Source organism: Cynocephalus volans, chromosome 4 (assembly GCF_027409185.1).
Source record: "Cynocephalus volans isolate mCynVol1 chromosome 4, mCynVol1.pri, whole genome shotgun sequence".
Lineage (NCBI taxonomy): Eukaryota > Metazoa > Chordata > Mammalia > Dermoptera > Cynocephalidae > Cynocephalus > Cynocephalus volans.
Window position 1 is genome coordinate 51219945 of NC_084463.1, and position 18611 is coordinate 51238555.

The 18611-nt window shown below is 51.5% G+C and overlaps 1 protein-coding gene across 2 annotated transcripts; it reads right to left on the reverse strand.

Annotated features, from left to right (window-relative positions):
• Nucleotides 1–1162: 1162 nt before the first annotated feature.
• Nucleotides 1163–17299, reverse strand: ARF1 (ADP ribosylation factor 1). 2 transcript variants are annotated; one of them, XM_063095292.1, is made up of 5 exons: nt 17207–17299; nt 3203–3388; nt 2960–3070; nt 2625–2749; nt 1163–2481 (listed from the first exon to the last, which is right to left on the reverse strand). In XM_063095292.1, the coding sequence occupies exons 2-5, from the start codon at nt 3348–3350 to the stop codon at nt 2320–2322; spliced, it is 546 nt and encodes a 181-aa protein (XP_062951362.1). In that variant the 5' UTR covers nt 3351–3388; nt 17207–17299; the 3' UTR covers nt 1163–2319. The 2 variants fall into 2 exon arrangements, with proteins under 2 accessions (XP_062951362.1, XP_062951363.1); XM_063095293.1 differs by lacking the exon at nt 17207–17299 and adding an exon at nt 4142–4163.
• Between the last annotated feature and the right edge of the window lie 1312 nt (nt 17300–18611).

Below are 18611 nucleotides of genomic sequence, written 5' to 3' on the forward strand. Positions count from 1 at the left end.
GTGGGGTTGTCGCTGGTACCTGGAGTCTTGGCCACCCTTGTGCCCCCCAGAGGCCACCAAGGGGGCCACCATCTTCTTGCCTGCCCGTGTGAGTCCAGCTCACCTCCTCCTGGGTGGTGGGCTGGGTGTCCCACCTCTGCCTGTCCCCACAAAGGGGCATGCAGGATGCAGGCCAGGGCTGCTCACCATATGCATAGCCACTGGGCTCCATGCAACTTAGAAACCCTCCTTGGCCAAGACACACAGAACCCAGGCTTGATTAATATGTATTACTCTTCCGCTTCTGATTTTTTTTTTTTGATGTTCGGTAAGGGGTCTTAACCCTTGACTTGGTGTTGCTGTGACTTGGTGTTGTCAGCACCACCCTCACCTAGTGAGCTAACCGGCCATCCCTATACGGGATCCGAACCTGTGGCCTTGGTGTTATCAGCACCACACTCTCCTGAGTGAGCCATGGGCCAGCCCCTGCTTCTGATTTTGAAAGAAATTAAGTGGAGAACATTTTGTGGTCCTGGGGTGTACCTCAGTGGCCTCTGCCCTCTGCACATGGCCCACCTCAGTGGAGAGCACATTATCTTGGGTGCTGTTTCAGGGATGAAGGTCAGGCCAACAGGCCAAGGCAAGAGGCCAAGCACAGCTCTAGGTTGCCACACAGGGCAGCCCCTGCCCAGGGAAATGGCCCACAGGGAGGGCAGACCTTGGACCTGCTGGTTGCCACACCCCCCCGGGCCAGCTGCTCCCCACCCTCACCCATGGTGCCTTGATGAGGCAGGGGCTATGCTCACTCAGGGAAACCCTTTCCCTAGCTGGCACAAAGCACTCTGGACCAGCAGTGGGTCGAGTGAGGGGAGCTGTGGCCCCCAGGCACTCATGGCCCCTACCCTTGGGCCCTCACCCTTGCCTCCCCTCCCGTGTGGCCACTGCTGCCCTGTCTGACCTCTAGAGAGAGGAATGAAATGTTTCCAGAAGGTTTTGACACACACACACCCCGACCCGACTCAGGCAGTGGAATCCCTGGGTCTGGGGAGGGCAGCGAGAACAGCAGTTGGGGAGGCTGACGTTGCGAAGCTGGCAGTGCCCGGGGTTGGCCCTCTCCACTCTCTCATCTCTAGGAGGCAGTCTGTCCGTCGGCAGTGACACTGAAACACTAGAGAGCCAGTGAAATACTGAAGAGATTTTATTCTAATAGCCATAATTACAGTGCTTGTTTGTCGAAATGAAAACTGAAAACAAGTATACAAAACAGTTGATTACTAATCGTGTATTGAAAGCAGTAAGAGGTTCCACAACACCAAATAAACCAGTTTTGAGGTTTTCCCCAAGATAAATTTAACAGCTCCAGCTTCTTCAGTGTTTATCAAAATACAAAAGAAAAAAGTAGAGGTCGTCGTTTCGATGGCAAATCGGACCCTTGCAGGCTGAGGGAGAGAAAGCTACTTCACACACGGAGATGGGGGTGATCCCGAGGGCGGCGACACTAGAATGGATCGACTCTCCCAGCGCGCACACACTCCTGCTGGTGAGATGCCAGACAGTCCGCCAATGTGTCTGAGCGTGTGAGCGCTGGGAATGGCAGGGGCTCAGCTGCGGCCACACGCTGACCCAGGGGAAGGCTGGCCCCCTGTGGCCTCCCAGTCCATCCCCTTAGTGACCGTGTGAGCACAGATACAAGCACAAGGTTATGGAATGCAGGGTGACCCAAAGACGAGCAAGTCACGGGGCCTCTACTGTGACCATGCAGGATGGATTCCGTTGGTTTTGTCATTGCCTCACGTTCCCAAAGGGGAACAGTCGAGCCGATGGACTAGTATTCAGACCATTACTGCAAAACCTACACTAGGCATAGTCTCCCTTCTGTGTGTTCAAGTGTTCTCCTTATCTTGTATTTTTAACTATTGTAAAAAATGCACTGAGTTTGGGTTAAAAACCAACCACCAAAATGGATCTCAACACAGATATAAGCCAGGAGGAGCATCCAGCTCATCTAACACAACAGCACCTGGGGGCCAGGTGCCCATGTGCCTACATCCCTTCTCAGTACTGAACAGTAAGTTGATTTTTCTTTTTACAATAAAAAAAGCTGAGTAATATTGCATAGGAGTACCAGAAGCTGCCTCATTGGAAACAAAAACTATTTACATTAAATAAAAAACCTGGCTGCAGGCTGCGTCTGCCACATTTACAGCATGGTGCGATGCACACTGTGACCAAAACCATGGAGACAGCTTCTGGCACTCAATACCACAGAGTCGCACATTTGCCACATGATAGTAAAGCAGAGGGCGGAGAGAAGGAAGAGGGGGAGGGGAGTGTTCACGTTCACTTCTGGTTCCGGAGCTGATTGGACAGCCAGTCCAGTCCTTCATAGAGCCCGTCCCCACTGGTGGCACAGGTGGCCTGAATGTACCAGTTCCTGTGGCGCAGAGAGTGCAGCCCCAGCTTGTCTGTGATTTCGGCTGCGTTCATGGCATTGGGAAGGTCCTAGGAAGGATGAAGGGTCAACGGGAAAGGCCGCAAGCAGGCTGCCCCCAGGACAGAAAGCACGAGTCCCATCTGCCACAAACCTGCCCTCGTCCCTTTCTGGACCCAGCTGCTCCCCTCCAAGGGCTGGGCCAGGAGCCTACCTGCTTGTTGGCAAACACAAGAAGCACTGCGTCCCGGAGCTCGTCCTCGGCCAGCATCCTCATGAGCTCCTCGCGGGCCTCATTCACACGCTCCCGGTCATTGCTGTCCACCACGAAGATCAAACCTGTAACACAAGTGTCTTTGCTGCAAATGCTGAAAGCACATCTGCCCAACCTCATCCAACTCCTGGGGCTCTAACTGTCCACTACAACCATAGAGGGTATGGAGGCCTATGGGCCCCCCAGGAGGCCGGCCTCTGTCTCATGAGAGCAGATGAGACCACACAGGACAAGGGCTGGCTCCAGGACAAGCAGCACACGGTATCCACACTCACCTTGTGTATTCTGGAAGTAGTGGCGCCACAGTGGCCGGATCTTGTCCTGGCCGCCCACATCCCAGACAGTGAAACTGATGTTCTTGTACTCTACGGTCTCCACGTTGAAACCTGGGAAGGGCAGGGTTGCAGGATGAGGTACCTCTGTGCCCCTGGTGCCAGTGGAGCACGGGAGAACAAGCAGGGGCTGCCCACCTCACCCCGGGCCCTCCCCAACTCGGCACCCAGGGCTGGGCCTCTCACCTATGGTAGGAATGGTAGTCACAATTTCACCGAGCTTCAGTTTGTACAGAATCGTCGTCTTCCCTGCAGCATCCAGACCCACCATGAGGATGCGCATTTCTTTTTTGCCGAAAAGGCCTTTGAAGAGGTTCGCAAAGATATTCCCCATTCTCGTGGATGGGTGGAAGTGACACTAGCCAGAGAAACCTGTGGAGACAAGATGTCTAGCTTTCTGTCTCTGCTGCCTGGCGCGAACCCTGCAGCAGTGGTTCAAAAGCCACCCACCTAGGGACTTGGTCACTCCTGAAAACTCACAGGGTGAGATATGATGCAATCTGGGTTCCCGAGCAACAGAAAGAGAACCCTGCCTACCTGTCTGCTCAGCTCCCCAAATCTACCTTATGACCAAGAGACTGGGAAGCTTAGGAAAGGGTTTTTCACAATGTGAGCAGCTGTAGCCATCGTCTCAGGAAGCCACTCCCAAGGAGGCAGAGAACCGCAAGGACAAGTCCATTCAACCTGTGGCTATCAGGATGCAGGATGGCCACTACAACCAACCTCGACTCGCACATGAGGAAGGGGCATTCACTGTCAAAAACTGTGCTTTCGGAGGCATTAAAGATCTCTACAACCTAACACACCCAACATGTCTCCCCACTGCACTGGTAGGTAACAGTAATCATGACCACCCCCACCCTGGGCAACTGAAGCACGGGCCTAGGAGGTTCTCACGCACACAGGGACGGGGAGGGAGCCCACTCTGTGAGGGCAGGAAGCTCCTCCAGTGCGAGGTAGGTAGGCTGGTCCCTGAGCTCAAGTTGCAGCTCCCTCTCGGGAGAAGTGGGCCAAAGCAGTGCTTGTGCATCTCAGGTGGACCAAACAGCCACGGCTCTGCTGGGGACAGCAGGAAGCCCTCAGTAGCATGCCCCTGTGAGGACATGTGCATGGTGTCTGACTCACACTGTGGCTGCAGGGTCCCCAAGCAAAGCACAAATGTGGGGGACACCAATCCAGTCAGCTGGTCCTGAGACTCTTTAAAAAAAAAAAAAAGGTCAATTTCTCAAATGCTGATTACTGAAAATTTTGAGATTTTTAGCACCTAATAAAACCAAACAACGGAGGACTATGCAGCCTTCAAAATGGAAGAAATTTGTCTATGTACTGACAGAGAAAACTAAACAAGGTGCCAGACGGGGTGCTCAAAAACACCGAGCTGCTCAGCTCAACTACACATGTGCATGGCCACACAGTAGCCAAAGACCCCGATCACGCATCGCTGGGGCTCCGTAGGGCAGGCCGCCGGGCACTCCCCCAGGTGCTGAGGGAGCATTCTGTGGGTAACACCAGGTGACTGTGAACACAGCCAGCTCCTCATTAAGCCTCCTCCCGGCACCCCGCTGTTTCTCGGCTGGATTTTGGCTGGAATGATGGTCAGATGGTGACTTTCTGATCCAGTCACTACAGCACCCTACTAAAAGGAGATGCCCCCTCTTCTCCATTTCTTGAACCCTGTGTAAGCCCATACATTCCTGTCCCACCAGGGCCCTGCAAGCTGGCTCTGGTGTCTTTGGACAGCTTGTTCTTCGTTTTGGTTTTGAACCACATTACCTTTTCAAAAAATTACATGAATTCTGAAACTTAGACCTTTACTACGTCAATCCTTTTTCTGGGACAGCCAAACTTCCTAAGTAAAGAGGGTGAAGAACACCTCAGGAACACAGAATAGACTCCATATACACCTCTTTCAGTCCATTCCTGAAACCATAGCCAATAAAGAAATAAAAATGACTTACAGACCTGTAAGGACAAAGAGGAGGGAAGCAATGCCTGACCAAGTAGAGAAAGTTGAACTGCTTGGAGATACACAGGACGGGATGGGGGTCTGACCACAGGGACATGGGCCCATGGACACACTCGAGCCCTGAGATCCCCATTCAGTTTCCAGAACTGAGAGGCCTGTGTGCCCCAGCAGATCTGCACACGAGCAACCAGAGGCCCCCAAAAGAGCCAAGCCCCTGTTTCCTTTTTGAAGGCTTCCAACATAAGAGACATAAACAAGGGATTGGGAGGGCAGCAAGCAAGACAGGAGACTATTCAAAAGGAAGAAAAAAAACAAAACACCAAATTAAAAAAACAAAAACCACACACCGCAACACCAGCATCAACCAGTCAGAAGACAGTCTATAAAACAAGAAGAGGATACTACAACAAAGGAAAAGAAGAGCGACCTGGTAGAAACTACAGACAGCCAAAATGAAAAATTCAATGCTCTCAGAAAGCAGAACAAAAATACACAGATAAAAAAGGAAAATGAGAAGCAACTTAAGAGATCAACATGTGACTAACAGAAATCCCCAAAATTAAAAAGCTAGAGAATTATGAGGAAGACATTCTTAAGTGTTCCAGAACGGGGGAGAACCTGATACAGTGCAAAGTCCAGGACACCCAGAGCCAACACTTTACAAGCACCCCAGAAGGGAAGATTTCAGTGATGCTTTTGGAATTCTGAGAACATTAATTTTCAACCTCTAATTCTACACCCAGCCAAAGAATCAATCACTGTGAAGGTAGAATAAAGACAATATCAGACTGCAAGGCCTCTCTTGTGCCCCTTCCTCAAGAGGCTCCCACAAGGACCCAGGGAACAAGAGAGAAGGTGGGAGCCCAAAGCGACATAGAGGGAGAGCAGCAGCCTCAGTCGCCACTATGCAGACTGGAGCAGGCAAGTGGACACCTGCAGAACAGGGGCACACCACCTGAATGTTTTCATGATGGGGATTGGCACTTCTGGGGGAGCTGGGAAAAACAATAGGTACACAGAAAAACTCAAGGATGAAACCGAACAGAAAGAGAGGTAGGTCCTTTTGCAATTTACTCCAGGAAAGCATGAACCAGTGGTGACCTGGCTCAGCAGTAAATGATAAGCATGGAGTCCTAACACTATGACTGTTGCTATGGGACAATGGGAAGCTGAGGTGCAAACTTATGGGATAAAAGGCCAATCATCACTGTCCAAATTAACACATCTAAGATGGAGAAACCAAGAAATTGTGTAGGTGTGTCAATTTAGAACGGAGTTCCAGGCAGGTGGTGAAAGGCACTGGGCGTGGGTAGAGTGGGGTGGGCAGAGGTGGCTGTTGAAGTATCATGTCCATAAAAATCACAAAACTGGGCACTGAGGGGCAAAAGGGTCCGTGTTGCCTCCAACCACCACACCAGTGGACAGAACATGCCAGGTGAACCACATCTAGCAGCAGGGACCAAGCACTGTCCTCAGTCCATGTATCTCTGCTGCTGCCACCTCTTTGTGCTCTGGAGTCGTACCACCCTCAGAGGCAGTGGGTCCTCTGATGACCACATGACCCCAGCCTTTCCCCATGGCTGTTTTTTCCTTATTAAAATAGATAAGAGCACTGGGGCCCCCGAAGGGGGAAAGTGGTGGATCCAGGATGGGGTAAGCTTGCAGTCTCCCTCAGTCTGAGGTTCAACACACTGACCCACAAACACAGGTACCCACCCTGCTGTGTACACAGTCAGTGTCCTCACGAGGCCCAGGTCCTGGCCGCTCCTGATCCTGGGGCCCTGGCCCTGTTGCTGCTTTCATAAGAGGCCCAGGGTTCACACAATCTCTGTGGTTGGAGGAAAGCCCCACACTGACCACTAAAGTCACTTCCAGGCCTCTCGGCACAGGCCCTAACTCGTGTAATGCCCAGCCCAGGCATGCCTGTGTCACCCTTTTCTCCACCAGAACCACCGCACAGAAGCCAAAACCCGTTTTTCAGGTCCATCTGAATTATCCTGTGTCTTAGTCAGCAGTGAAAACCCCGACTTCCTCAGAGAGCCCCCTTGCCTGTGCATGGTGCGATGCCACACCCGTCAGAAGAGGGCTGCCCGGGGAAGGAGGACTTAAACGAGACGCAGCCCAGATGAGAAGAGGAACTATCGGCCTGTTTCTCTCTCCTGACCAGACTGCAGGCTCCACCTTAGGTGAAGAAAGGACCTTCAGGAAGAACGGTTTTACTCTTTGTTACTTTGTTAGGAGCAGAGAACAATGGTAGGGGTGGCCTTTAGGCATCAAAGTAAAGAACAGGACACTGAACTCTGGTGAGTATGTTCCTGACACATCACTGCCAGAGGTGGGGCCTGATGGGGAGGAAGCCACCTCCCAACAGGAGATAGGAGAAATGTTGCTTTGCGAGTCCAAACCCGTTCCACATCAATGAGTGAATCCAACCTAACCTGTTTAGCTGCTGAAAAGTAACCAACGGGCACCAGTGACTGCCACTGTCCACTGTCCCCATAAGTCACAGGGACACTTCAGCACAAGCGCAAGACAGAGCCCTCGCCACACTGCAGCTGTGCAGAGGAACAGGCCCTGGCAGAAAGCTCGCCGTTCCCCTCAAATTGTCAGAGCTAGTCTATTCAACGGAATCCCTAAGTAATAACCTGAACCTTCAGGAATCACCACGAAGAGACACCTCCAATTCAGAGCATAGGTGAGCAAGCTCCAATGCTCCCGATTCTGCTCTCTGCTGCTGACCCATGGCCACTCCTTCCCATCTTCCTGCGAACAGGACTCACAGGAATGGAAACCTGGTGACTTCAAGAATGCTTTCTTTCTTTTATTAAAATCACATTTAAGTGTAAATTACATTTAGTAAAATGCACAGATCAATAGTTCATAATGTCAGCTTTAATATCTAATTTGAGGAAAATTAACAAAGGTGAAGATTTTCCAGAGGAACATATGTACATTATAAAATATTTTCTTTAAGGGTTTCATTTAAAGAGCAACAGCCTTCCAACAGTCATGTGTACGTTGATGATCAATTACAGGCAAACCTGAATCATCCCCAACACACATGAGAATTTTGATTTTAAAAGGGGGTCCTCTACTTTCAAATGCGATATGGTCACATACTAAAATCACACAAACTGCTTTTTGTACATCAACGCAGGACTCTGGCACATCAGCTAAATAAATCCTCAAGTCATCACCCAATCTGCAGTTGTTTTTTAAAAATAAAACTCTCAGGACATTTTGTAGGAACTCAGTAGGCACCAACTGCCCCCTCCAGGCCCATCGAAAATGAGGGATGCCCCGGAACCCAGGCCAGCTCCTCAACGCCAAGGACCTTGCTAACAACATGTCTGTTTCTCTGCACACGTTGCCTCCCCACAGTGGCTGGCCTTCTGAGTTAAGACAGAGACAATACCTATCAGGTCTGATTCTTAGATGGGGTAATCAGTAAAATTCAACTTAGGTTGCTCTTTGCCAGCTTAAGCTTTAAGGTGAAATCCTTAAATAGTTGTGCACAGCTAGAAATGAGTTTCATTCATGTGATTCCATCCCAGGAACCAAGTTCTTTACTATAGCAAGATGAATACCATAGAGCCACTGTCCATTGACTAAATGCTAACTTATATTCTGTATGTCTTCCTTATTCATATTTATTAGTACTTTTTAACAGAACTGTCCTCAAAGCACTTCACCAAACACACTTACATCCTTCTGAAATCTACAGATGTGCAGCTCTGAGCAAATAACCAGGGAGGCTATCAGGACCCATCTCTGTCACATGGCCTCTGACGGGAGCTAAAATAGTTTACAAGATCTGCAAGTTTTTGAGGACTGTGGTGGCTGTGGTGTCTGCATCAGGAGCGTCTTCCCACTGAGTGCCAGCTCTGTGTACGTGTCCTCGTCACAGGCACTGGTCTCCCTCCTCTCTCAGAAGCAGAACCCTGATCTGTCACTGGCCATAGGCCTTCCAGAATACAGCCCAGTTTCCTGGCCTTCCCTGCAGCAGCACACACCCAGGTGAGTGAGCTCTGGCCTCCACGCCCATGGAGCAGCAGAGCCTAGCAACTAATGAGCAAAATTTCTACTTTGGCAAGAAGGGCACAGGTAACCTCTCTCTGACCCCAAATCAAGTTAAGCCTGAAGGACCTGAAGCTGGAAAAAAACCAAAGATCAGAGCACAAATCTGCACCACCCAAAACATTAAAATGCACACCCCAGGGCCTGCCTGTGGCTCACTCGGGAGAGTGTGGTGCTGATAACACCAAGGCCACGGGCCACGGGTTCACATCCTATATAGGGATGGCCAAGGGTAAGATCCCCTCACTGGTCATCTTTATTCAAAAAAAAAAAAAAAAAAAAGCACACCGCAAACTGAAAATGGAGGAAACCACAGTAATTTACAATGATGATGCAAAGATACAATTGAGAAACCACCAGCGGACAGTGCCCCAGCTCAGGCCCCTCCCCAACTGATTCTGGAGGCTGCTGGTTAGCAGACCTTGGAAAGTCAGCTGGAACTGTGTCTCCACCAACCCAGTGGGGCAGAGGACATGCAGTGTGGGACAGGGCTGGCACTAACAGGAAGACCTGGCCCAGCTGAGCCTTCAGGCTGTGCCCACACTCCCTACTGACCAGCCTTTGACTCATCACATTCTTCTTGGTGCACACCGATAAAGAGTAAGCAGTTGTGCAGTGGAGACATGTCAGGCACAGACAGGCCCAACAGACGCTCACGGAGCTGAGCTGAACACAATGGTCCAGGAGTGCATCTCTTCACACCTTGCTCACAGGCTTCTGGCCCTGGCAATGACTGGAGGCTGATGGACACAAGCTCCGGCCACAACCTCCTCAAGGAGGGCAGGCACACACAGGCCAGGCTGCTCCTGCACACCTACGCTACACAATACCATCCAGCATCCGGTGGGGCAGCCAGAGCCCACAAGAAGGGTAAGGGGACTCTTGACTTCTGCAGCCAAGTTAGATGCATCCATGTAGTTTTGTCAGTTTACTTCTGTGACTATGTGGTCACCACAGAACATGCTGGGCACCGAGCAGCTGCAAGCCACTGTTCCAGGGCGGGGCTGGGAACCCAGCATCCCAGAGGCCCCTTCCACACCACTTGAAGAAAAAGGGGAACTGGAAGAGCAAATGGATAGTGATGCTCTCATAAAATAACCTCTCAGAGAGCCAAGTTCTCTTCCTCAAACTGCTCGGAGTGGGCAGGGCCCCTCAGACGCTTTACAGTGCAAGGTCAAAAAATAATGTGGTGGCTTCATGAATGATTAAGCCAATCTCCAAACTTGATTTTTGCCTTCAGGTAACTTTCATTTTAAAAATAAAATTGAGGGGCCGGCCCGTGGCTCACTCGGGAGAGTGCGGTGCTGATAACACCAAGGCCCCGGGTTCGGATCCCATATACGGACGGCCGGTTCGCTCACTGGCTGAGCGTGGTGCTGACAACACCAAGTCAAGGGTTAAGATCCCCTTACTGGTCATCTTTAAAAAAAATAAATTAAAAAAAAAAAAAATAATAATAATAAAAAATAAAAATAAAATTGAAAAAAAAAAAAAAAAGGCATCCCCACCTCCTCTTCTGAGCAATGGCAGTCTCGCTCTTCCAGAGGAGACAGAAACATCAAGTGCGGCAGGGATTTGGAGCTGTCACCAACATCCCCCCAGCTCTGGAGCAATCACCCCCCACAAGCCCTGGGAGGCCACTGTCCCAGCTACAACCTCTGATCTCTAGCCACACACAGGCCGCCAGCAGCTCTGGGGTCAGGGAAACTTCTGAAATACACACTTGCTGATGCCACCTAAGGGCCTCCAAGGCCCCCCTCAGGTGACAAGGCCCCATCACACTCCAGCACCTGCCATGCTTTCTAGGTGATGTGACCCCTACAGTGACCCCCCGATGTTTTTACTCCCAGATAGACCCCCTCCTCTCAAATCCTCCCCTAAAACAACAGCCTTTCCACCCAAACCTTCCTGCTGAAGGTAGCAGCCCCAGGCTCTTCCACTGTGGTCGAGCAACTCCCTCCCCACTCCTCAGACCTGCACCTGAAGACACCTCGCCTGGCATCCCTGTGCTCTGCCAGCATCCCTGTGCTCTGCCAGCACCCCACAGCACGTGCGTTCTCAGTCAGGTGAACCAGCAGTCTGTGCCCGTCACATCAGGGTCCTTACCATGGCCACAGTGGCCAGCAACACATTGCCCACAATGCCCTTTATACCCCTCCTCTGCCATCCCACAAGGGAGCCAATGACAACACAACCAATGCCATGAGGAGCCCCAGTGCCCTGGCCTAGCATTAACGGGATGGGGCCCATAAGTACAGGAATGCAACTCTTAACAGGACATGCACTTCAGCACTGGGCACAACCACGCTGCAAGGCGAATGGAGCAGGCTGGGCCCCTCAACACAGCTGCTCTCCTCTGGAAGCAGAGAACAACTCTTGGTAAGGTTCTGAAAAGAACAAAACACAATCACCCTTGATTCACAAGGTAACTGTGTTCCTGGAAAATTCAGAACATCTGTTATAACAAACTATGCAGAAAAAAAAAAGTCGTGCCCCTGTGTGTACAACAGCCAGGTTTAGGAAGCACAGATTTTCTAGCTATGGTACAGACATATAAGGTGCATTTTTGCCACTGCCACGAGGTCCAGCACTGCCTCACTCAACCTGAGAGTACCAAAATGCTCCCATGAGTTTCCCAAACCTCCTTTCTGGAGACTGCACTGACCTAGCCCCTCCAGGGACCACAGGTCAGCAGTCTTCCCACCCCTCGCACACTCTGCTCCTGGCTGTCCTGGCCTGTGAGAGACAAGCTTCCAGTTTCTCCCTCAGATCCATCTGATCCCTCACTCCTTCACACCTCTGCTCAAATGTCACCTGTCAGGTGAGGTCTCAGCATCTGCCTGCCTTCCCCAGGAGGGCGGACGCTCCATAAGTATTGAGAGCTTGATCGCTGCCACGCCTAGCCCGGCCCTCTCGATGAGTAGGGCTTCCTCTGCCCAGTCCACACCTTCCTCCCCACCCCTCCCCTCTTCCTCCCTTGGGCACCTCACAAGTGACTCACCTCAGGGAGAGAAGAAAACAATGGTAAAAGAATGCTTATCAGGGCCCTCAGGGATCAAAAAGATCAATCACACACATCTATAGATATGCTTTCCCTAAAACTCAGTTGGTGAGAAAAAACCTTATACAGTCAACAATGAATGTAATGCTGCTTTAAAGTTGAACACATGCGCTGTGCACTCCGAACACTGCTCTGACTGTAAAATGTGGACACCCAGGGGTGCAGAAATGCAGCTGATTACAGAATACAAAAGCCTGGTGTCTCAGCGATGCCAATCACCAGGAGGGAGGGTGTAGGTACAAAACCTGCTTTCCACACCTGCCCCAGGAGCCTCCAGTGTAAGAACACATTTCACTTCATCCCCCACTAATTCTCACCATTTTGTATCTCTGACAGAAAAGAAATGCTGAAAGCTATAAATATTTTAAGCAGTTTCACCACCAAAAGTGCCAAAAAATGTAGTATTTTAAAAATAGTGGACCCCCCGCTTATGCAGGGTTTCAGGTGTCTTTGGTCAACCTCTGTCCAAAAATAGGTAAGTACAGTACAGTAAGATATTCTGAGAGAGAGACCACCTTCGTGTAACTTTTATTATAGTATATTGTGATAATGGTTCTACTTTATCATCAGCTATTGTTCGTTTTTTACTGTGCAAAGTGTATAAATTAATCTTTACCAAAGATATATGTGTATAGGAAGAAACAGAGTATATACAGGTTTCAGTACTGACCACAGTTTCAGACACCCACTGGGGGTCTTGGAACACATCCCCTGCGGATAAGGGGGGACTACTATAAAATAATGGATTCAATCTCTTAACTAGTAATTGCATTCTTATCTACCTAAGACAGGAAGGTGTGACAAGTCAACGCACTTTGTTCTGAACCCTGACATTAAACAGTGGGCACATCTAACTCTGCCTTCATTCCCACTCTTCAGGAACAATCCATATAAAACCTAGAAATCATCTTCTTGGTCACTTGTACCTAAATCACACTGATACGATATTTAAAAATCTCTCCTGTTAACTCTCATACATTGTTGGTGGGACTGCAAAATGGTGCAGCCTCTATGGAAAATGGTATGGAGGTTCCTCAAACAATTGCAGATAGATCTACCATATGACCCAGTTATCCCACTGCTGGGAATATACCCAGAGGAATGGAAATCATCAAGTCGAAGGTATACCTGTTCCCCAATGTTCATTGCAGCACTCTTTACAATAGCCAAGAGTTGGAACCAGCCCAAATGTCCATCATCGGATGAGTGGATACGGAAAATGTGGTATACACAATGGAATACTACTCAGCTATAAAAACGAATGAAATACTGCCATTTGCAACAACATGGATGGACCTTGAGAGAATTATATTAAGTGAAACGAGTCAGGCACAGAAAGAGAAATACCACATGTTCTCACTTATTGGTGGGAGCTAAAATTAAATAAATTCACCCCCCCACCAAAAAAAAAACCGGGGGGGGGGGGGGAGAGAAGATATAACAACTACAATTCCTTGAAGCTGATACGACAAGCAAACAGAAAGGACATTGTTGGGTGGGAGGGAGGAGAGGGAGGAGGGAGGGAGGTTTCGGTGATGGGCCACAATAATCAACCACATTGTATATCAACAAAATAAAAATTAAAAAAAAAAAAAAAAACCTCTCCTGTTAAAAGTGCTGATAACACCAAGGCCACGGTTCGGATCCCATATAGGGATGGCCGGTTAGCTCAATGGGTGAGCATGGTGCTGACAAGCCAAGGGTTAAGATCTCCTTACCTGTCATCTTAAAAAAAAAAAACAAACTTCCGTAGATAGAGAACCAGAACCACTGAACTCCCCCTTTGGCACATATGGTACTGCAAAAATAATTTGACATACGGCACAAATGGAAAGATATTAACTGTTTTACATACAGTCATACCACCACTGGAAGCCGTTTGGAAGTGAATCCTTCTAGCTTGCTAGCGTCCCTTTAAGGATTAGTTTATTTTAATAGTTTCCGATTAGAAAGTTTTCAAAATACACAACACACTTCTAACTTCCTGAAATGTGCATGGATCATAATTGAATGACGCCTTGTGTCTCAGAGGTGTGGGAAAATGTTTGCCTCCTAAAGCGGATCATTCCCAATTGCTATATCTGTAAAAATCTACCTGCCTTTTTTAAAAAAAGGTGACTGGTAAGGGGATCTTAACCCTTGACTTGGCACTCTCCCAAGTGAGCCACAGGCCGGTCCCTACCTGCCTTTTATGCTTTCCTGTCTCTTCCCTTCTTGGCCCTTAAACTTCTCCCCTATTATTGGGGCCTGCATAGGTGCCACTCTTCACTGTCTGTTGGCTGATGACAGGCTGCCAAGCCCTTGTTAGCACTATGTGTAAACAACGGGAAACAGGAATCAGGGACGGTACAGAGGTGGAGCCCTGATAAGACAGCCCCACCACTCATCCCAACCCCTGTGGGAGGCAGGAGTGACAGGACTCTGGGTGAGGGCCTGATAGACCCTCCTAGGAATAAAGGGCTTACATGTGTCTATTAAGTTTCACATTTTTTTCAGCTAATCGGGCCACTTGACCCACCTGTATATGCTGAACCACCTGCAAGAATAACACAGCTGTAACATGAGCTGCAACTGTATTTCAAAGGGTTGACAACAATCAGAAGAGGACGTGAACCTGAGGATGAAAGCAGGGCTGAGGTGTGGTATGTGACCTGGAATCCCAACCTCCTGCCTTGTATGCACACACATACCTCACTCCTCCCATGCCTCCCAGCCATCCTCTACTTCCCAGCAAGAGTGACCAAAATCTTTCCCAAAAGACCACTTCAGGCAATGCAGGCAGGACATCCCTAACAACCAATCCATGCCAATGAGCAACAGATACAGCACACACAAAAAGGCAAGTTCTTATCTAATTTAAGATTCCCCACTGAAATGAATTTTCATGTTTCTCTCCCATCTACCTCTGACAGACGTGCACTTTATTTCCTTTCACCCTCCTAATTTTATGAAGATGAAAGGTCAAAGGGGAGCATGCCCATGAGAGACCACAGGCGGGCTTGGGTCTGACACCTGCTCACTAGAATGGTCACGGCTCTGCAAGGAGTGTGTAGAAAAGACTGGTGAGCTTGGCCAGTGATTAAGAGCAGATTTTAAACGCATACATCAAAGCAACATTTAATTTGAAGAACCAAAAAAAACGGATTCAACTTCTCAAACCACATAAATATACTACTCCGCGAACTTGCACAACAGGTTTTTTCTCTTGATTTACTCGTATGGCCATCGGAGGTGACATCCATATTAAATTTTACTTAAGTGGAAAAAGTAAAGCCGAATGCACCTTCCTATAGCTTCAAGCCTATCTAGTCTTCAGTAGAGGCACACCAGCAGGTGAAGATGCCTGAATATCCTCCCCATACTGTGCAAGAGGTACAGCAAATAGCTAGACCACATGACAGAACCAGTTTCTGCTTTCTACCAACTTTCAAAGATGAGTAGACAGCAAGTGAGTCAGCTGTTACCCAAACCACCCGTTTTCCATCTTTTTTCAAGTAGTAATTCTGAATATCTGCCTCACAGGCAGCACATTCCTAATTACTGCAGTGATCTGGATTTATTTTCAATAAGACATACCTGAAGATTCTAGTGATATATGTTCCCCTACAGGTGAACCTGTGAAAACCTTTCCTCAAAGACAACACTCCTCTAACAATGTGGCCGACCAGATTTGTGATTTACATTCACAACTCAGTTCCTCTCAGTTCTGGACCCAGCTAATCACAGTATGCCTTGCCTTTCAAGCGCTGTTTTGGCTACATGGCGGAGTTGCTGAAAACTCGAATTAAGTGAGCACACATCCATGCAGTCACACGTGTGGCGCAGGGCCCCAGGAGCCAGCACCTCACACTCCTTCGGACACACTGACGAACATGCCAAAACCAGCCATGCAAACAGCCGGCAGGAAAAACTGCTGACCACTACTTCTGAAACAAGAACTACAAACTGCCACTCCAACAACAGCACTGGTGACTTCTGGGACCACCCAAAACTTCCCACCTCCCTTCCTTTCCCGCCCCCCTGCGGTCTCGTGTGTAATTCTGCTCAATTCCTGCAGAGCAGCAACTCGCTGTCTGCAAAGAATGAGAGTGCCACCTCGCAGTTATCTAACACTCTCAGTCCCGTGCCATTGTCCAGCTACAGTCTCACTCGCGACAACCACCCGGGTGAGAAAGCACTGGGTCTGGCCTCTGCTGTCTGTCCAGGATGCCCAGAGTCTACGAGCAGGTCGTTTCGCTGGCAGGCTGAAGGTTCACCAGATCGGAAGGGGGGTTCCTATCCGTCCCCGACGACAATCCGTGAAACAACCCTGGGGTAAAAGCAAGGGTAAAGCAGCCCTTTGGAGGCCACCGGAGCCTTCAGTGAGCCCAAAGCACATCTCACGGGGGACAAAAATGGGCTCTCTGCGATCCCCGGAGATGCTCCCTCGGTTCAGCAGCCCGGGCAGAGCACGGGGTCCCTGCCCACCTGGTCTCTCTCGCCTCCTCCCCTCCCCCAGCTGCCGACCTCGGAGCAAAGAGGAACTGGAGTCGGGAGGCCGACGTGCAAGTCCCCGCCACCTGAGTGACCTTGACGGCGTCGCGGGGCAGCCCGAGCCTCAGTTTCCCGGTCCTCGAGGCGAGGGGACCGGCCGCAGGCTGTTCTGTTCGCTCGCCTGTCGTCCGGGCGCGGCTCCCGCCGAACCCCGGTGGCCTGCTCCCCTCCACCCTCCACCCGGGGAGCGCGTCAGGAGGAGGAGAGACAGGAGGAGAGAGAAGCAGGAAGCTTAGGCTTCCTGGAGGAGAGCCCGGCGTCCGGGCGCACTTCCGGGCTGCGGCCGGCGGCCAGCAGGAGTAAGGGACGGGCGGGGAGAGGGAAGGAGACCGTGGGACGACGCCGGGGGCCTGCGGGGAGCCGCGAGGCACCCGCCGACCCTCTCCGCCCGGCCCGCCCCCGGCCCACAAGATCCCGGCCCCGGCCTCGCCCGCCCTCCGCCCGGCCCCGCTGCCGCCAGGATCGAAGATTCCCCCGCGAGTCCCAAGGCGCCCCCGGACGCCGCCAGCCCTGGCCAGCGCCCGCCACCGCGGTCCTCACCCCTCGCCCTCACCTCGGCGGCTACTAGTCCGAGCCAGGCGTTGGTTTCGCTCCCACAAGATGGCGGCTCTGACGGCGGCCACGTCAGCGCCTGCGGCCGCGGGGCTAGCTGGGGAAAGGGGCGGACACACAGGAGGCCACGCCCAGCACGCTCCCAGCGCACGCGCGCTGACCACGGGCGGGTTGCAGGGGGTGTAGCCCGCGACGTCCCGCCCCTGTCGAGGCCTTCGTGCGCATGCGCATCAGGGCAAGGCGCGCGCACCCCAGCCGTGGGGCGTGCCCTCAGGGGCGGTCTGCACCTGCGCCTAAGTGTCTTCCGAGAAGGCGCCAGGCGGACTCGCCCCGCCTATTTCGCGGATGCGGAAGCAGTGGCCTCGGCCAGTCCTTTGGGAACTGGAGTGGCGGGGTCCGGTTGCCAACCTCCTTCTCTCCAGTCCGGCAGTCGCCGCGAGTCCTGGGGTCCGTGTGAGAGCCGGAGGCACGGTGCCCCTCTCCTGGGTCCTCAGGGTCCCCATTCTCTCAGCCAAGCGGGGCACCAAGCCCGGGTACTGTGGCGACCCATGCCGCCCATAGGTGGCCAAAGCGAGAAGGGGCTCAGGCTGGGCTATTGGACGCCAGCTATGTTCTCGAGCTGGCCTCAGCGCCCTGCAGACCACAGTGATCAGAGCAGACACGTGCGTGCCTCCCCAGCTCGTACCACAGGAGCAGGCCACAGATATAACAAAGAAGCGCGACAGTGGCCCTGCCCGGGAGGGTGTCGGGTTCAGCAGGGGAAAGAAGCCCAAGCCCGAGGACAGGCCTGCTCGGGAGGGTGTTGGGAAGGGAAGCCCAGGCCTGGGGACAGTTCTGTTTGTGAGGATGGTCAGGCCAGCCGGGGATGGAAGCCCAGGCCCAGGGACAGCCCTGCCCGGGAGGATGGTCAGGCTAGCAGGTGACAGAAGCTCAGGCTTGGAGACAGTACTTCCCAGGAGGTAGGCAGGGTGGTCTTTGGTGAGGTGGCCTGGCCATTGGGCCTGGATCCAGGTGAGGTTTTGGACACACATCCCCACCCCCTTGCCAGGAAGCCCACCTGGCCTGATCAGAAGGGAACAATGGTCTGTCGTGGTCCCTCTCCATTTCTGCAGGCAGTAGGCCTGGCTCTGGCCACCACCCTCAAGTCTCCCCAACTCCAACCCTTGTGCTGCTGCAAGAGTTCCTCAATCAAGAGGCATTGGTGAAATTGCTGAGGGAGCATCTTTTCAGCCCAGTGCCCTACATATTGGGGAGGGTGGGAATCACCCTGTGGTGTCCTGGCTGAGACCCCAAAGCAGGGCCTAAGGGGTCACTCAGCCTCGCCAGCAGCTTCCTAATCCCCTTTCTGCCTCCCTCGCCCACTCTGTCTCTTGGGCAGGACATCCTCACTGGGCTCTGGTAGATGG

Coding starts and splice junctions, on each gene's coding strand:
- ARF1 (XM_063095292.1), bottom strand. CDS start 3,350: ATGGGGAATATCTTTGCGAACCTCTTCAAAGGCCTTTTCGGCAAAAAA. Junction 3,071..3,202: donor GACTACCATTCCTACCATAG/GTGAGAGGCCCA, acceptor TGCCCTTCCCAG/GTTTCAACGTGGAGACCGTA. Junction 2,750..2,959: donor CTACTTCCAGAATACACAAG/GTGAGTGTGGAT, acceptor CTTGTGTTACAG/GTTTGATCTTCGTGGTGGAC.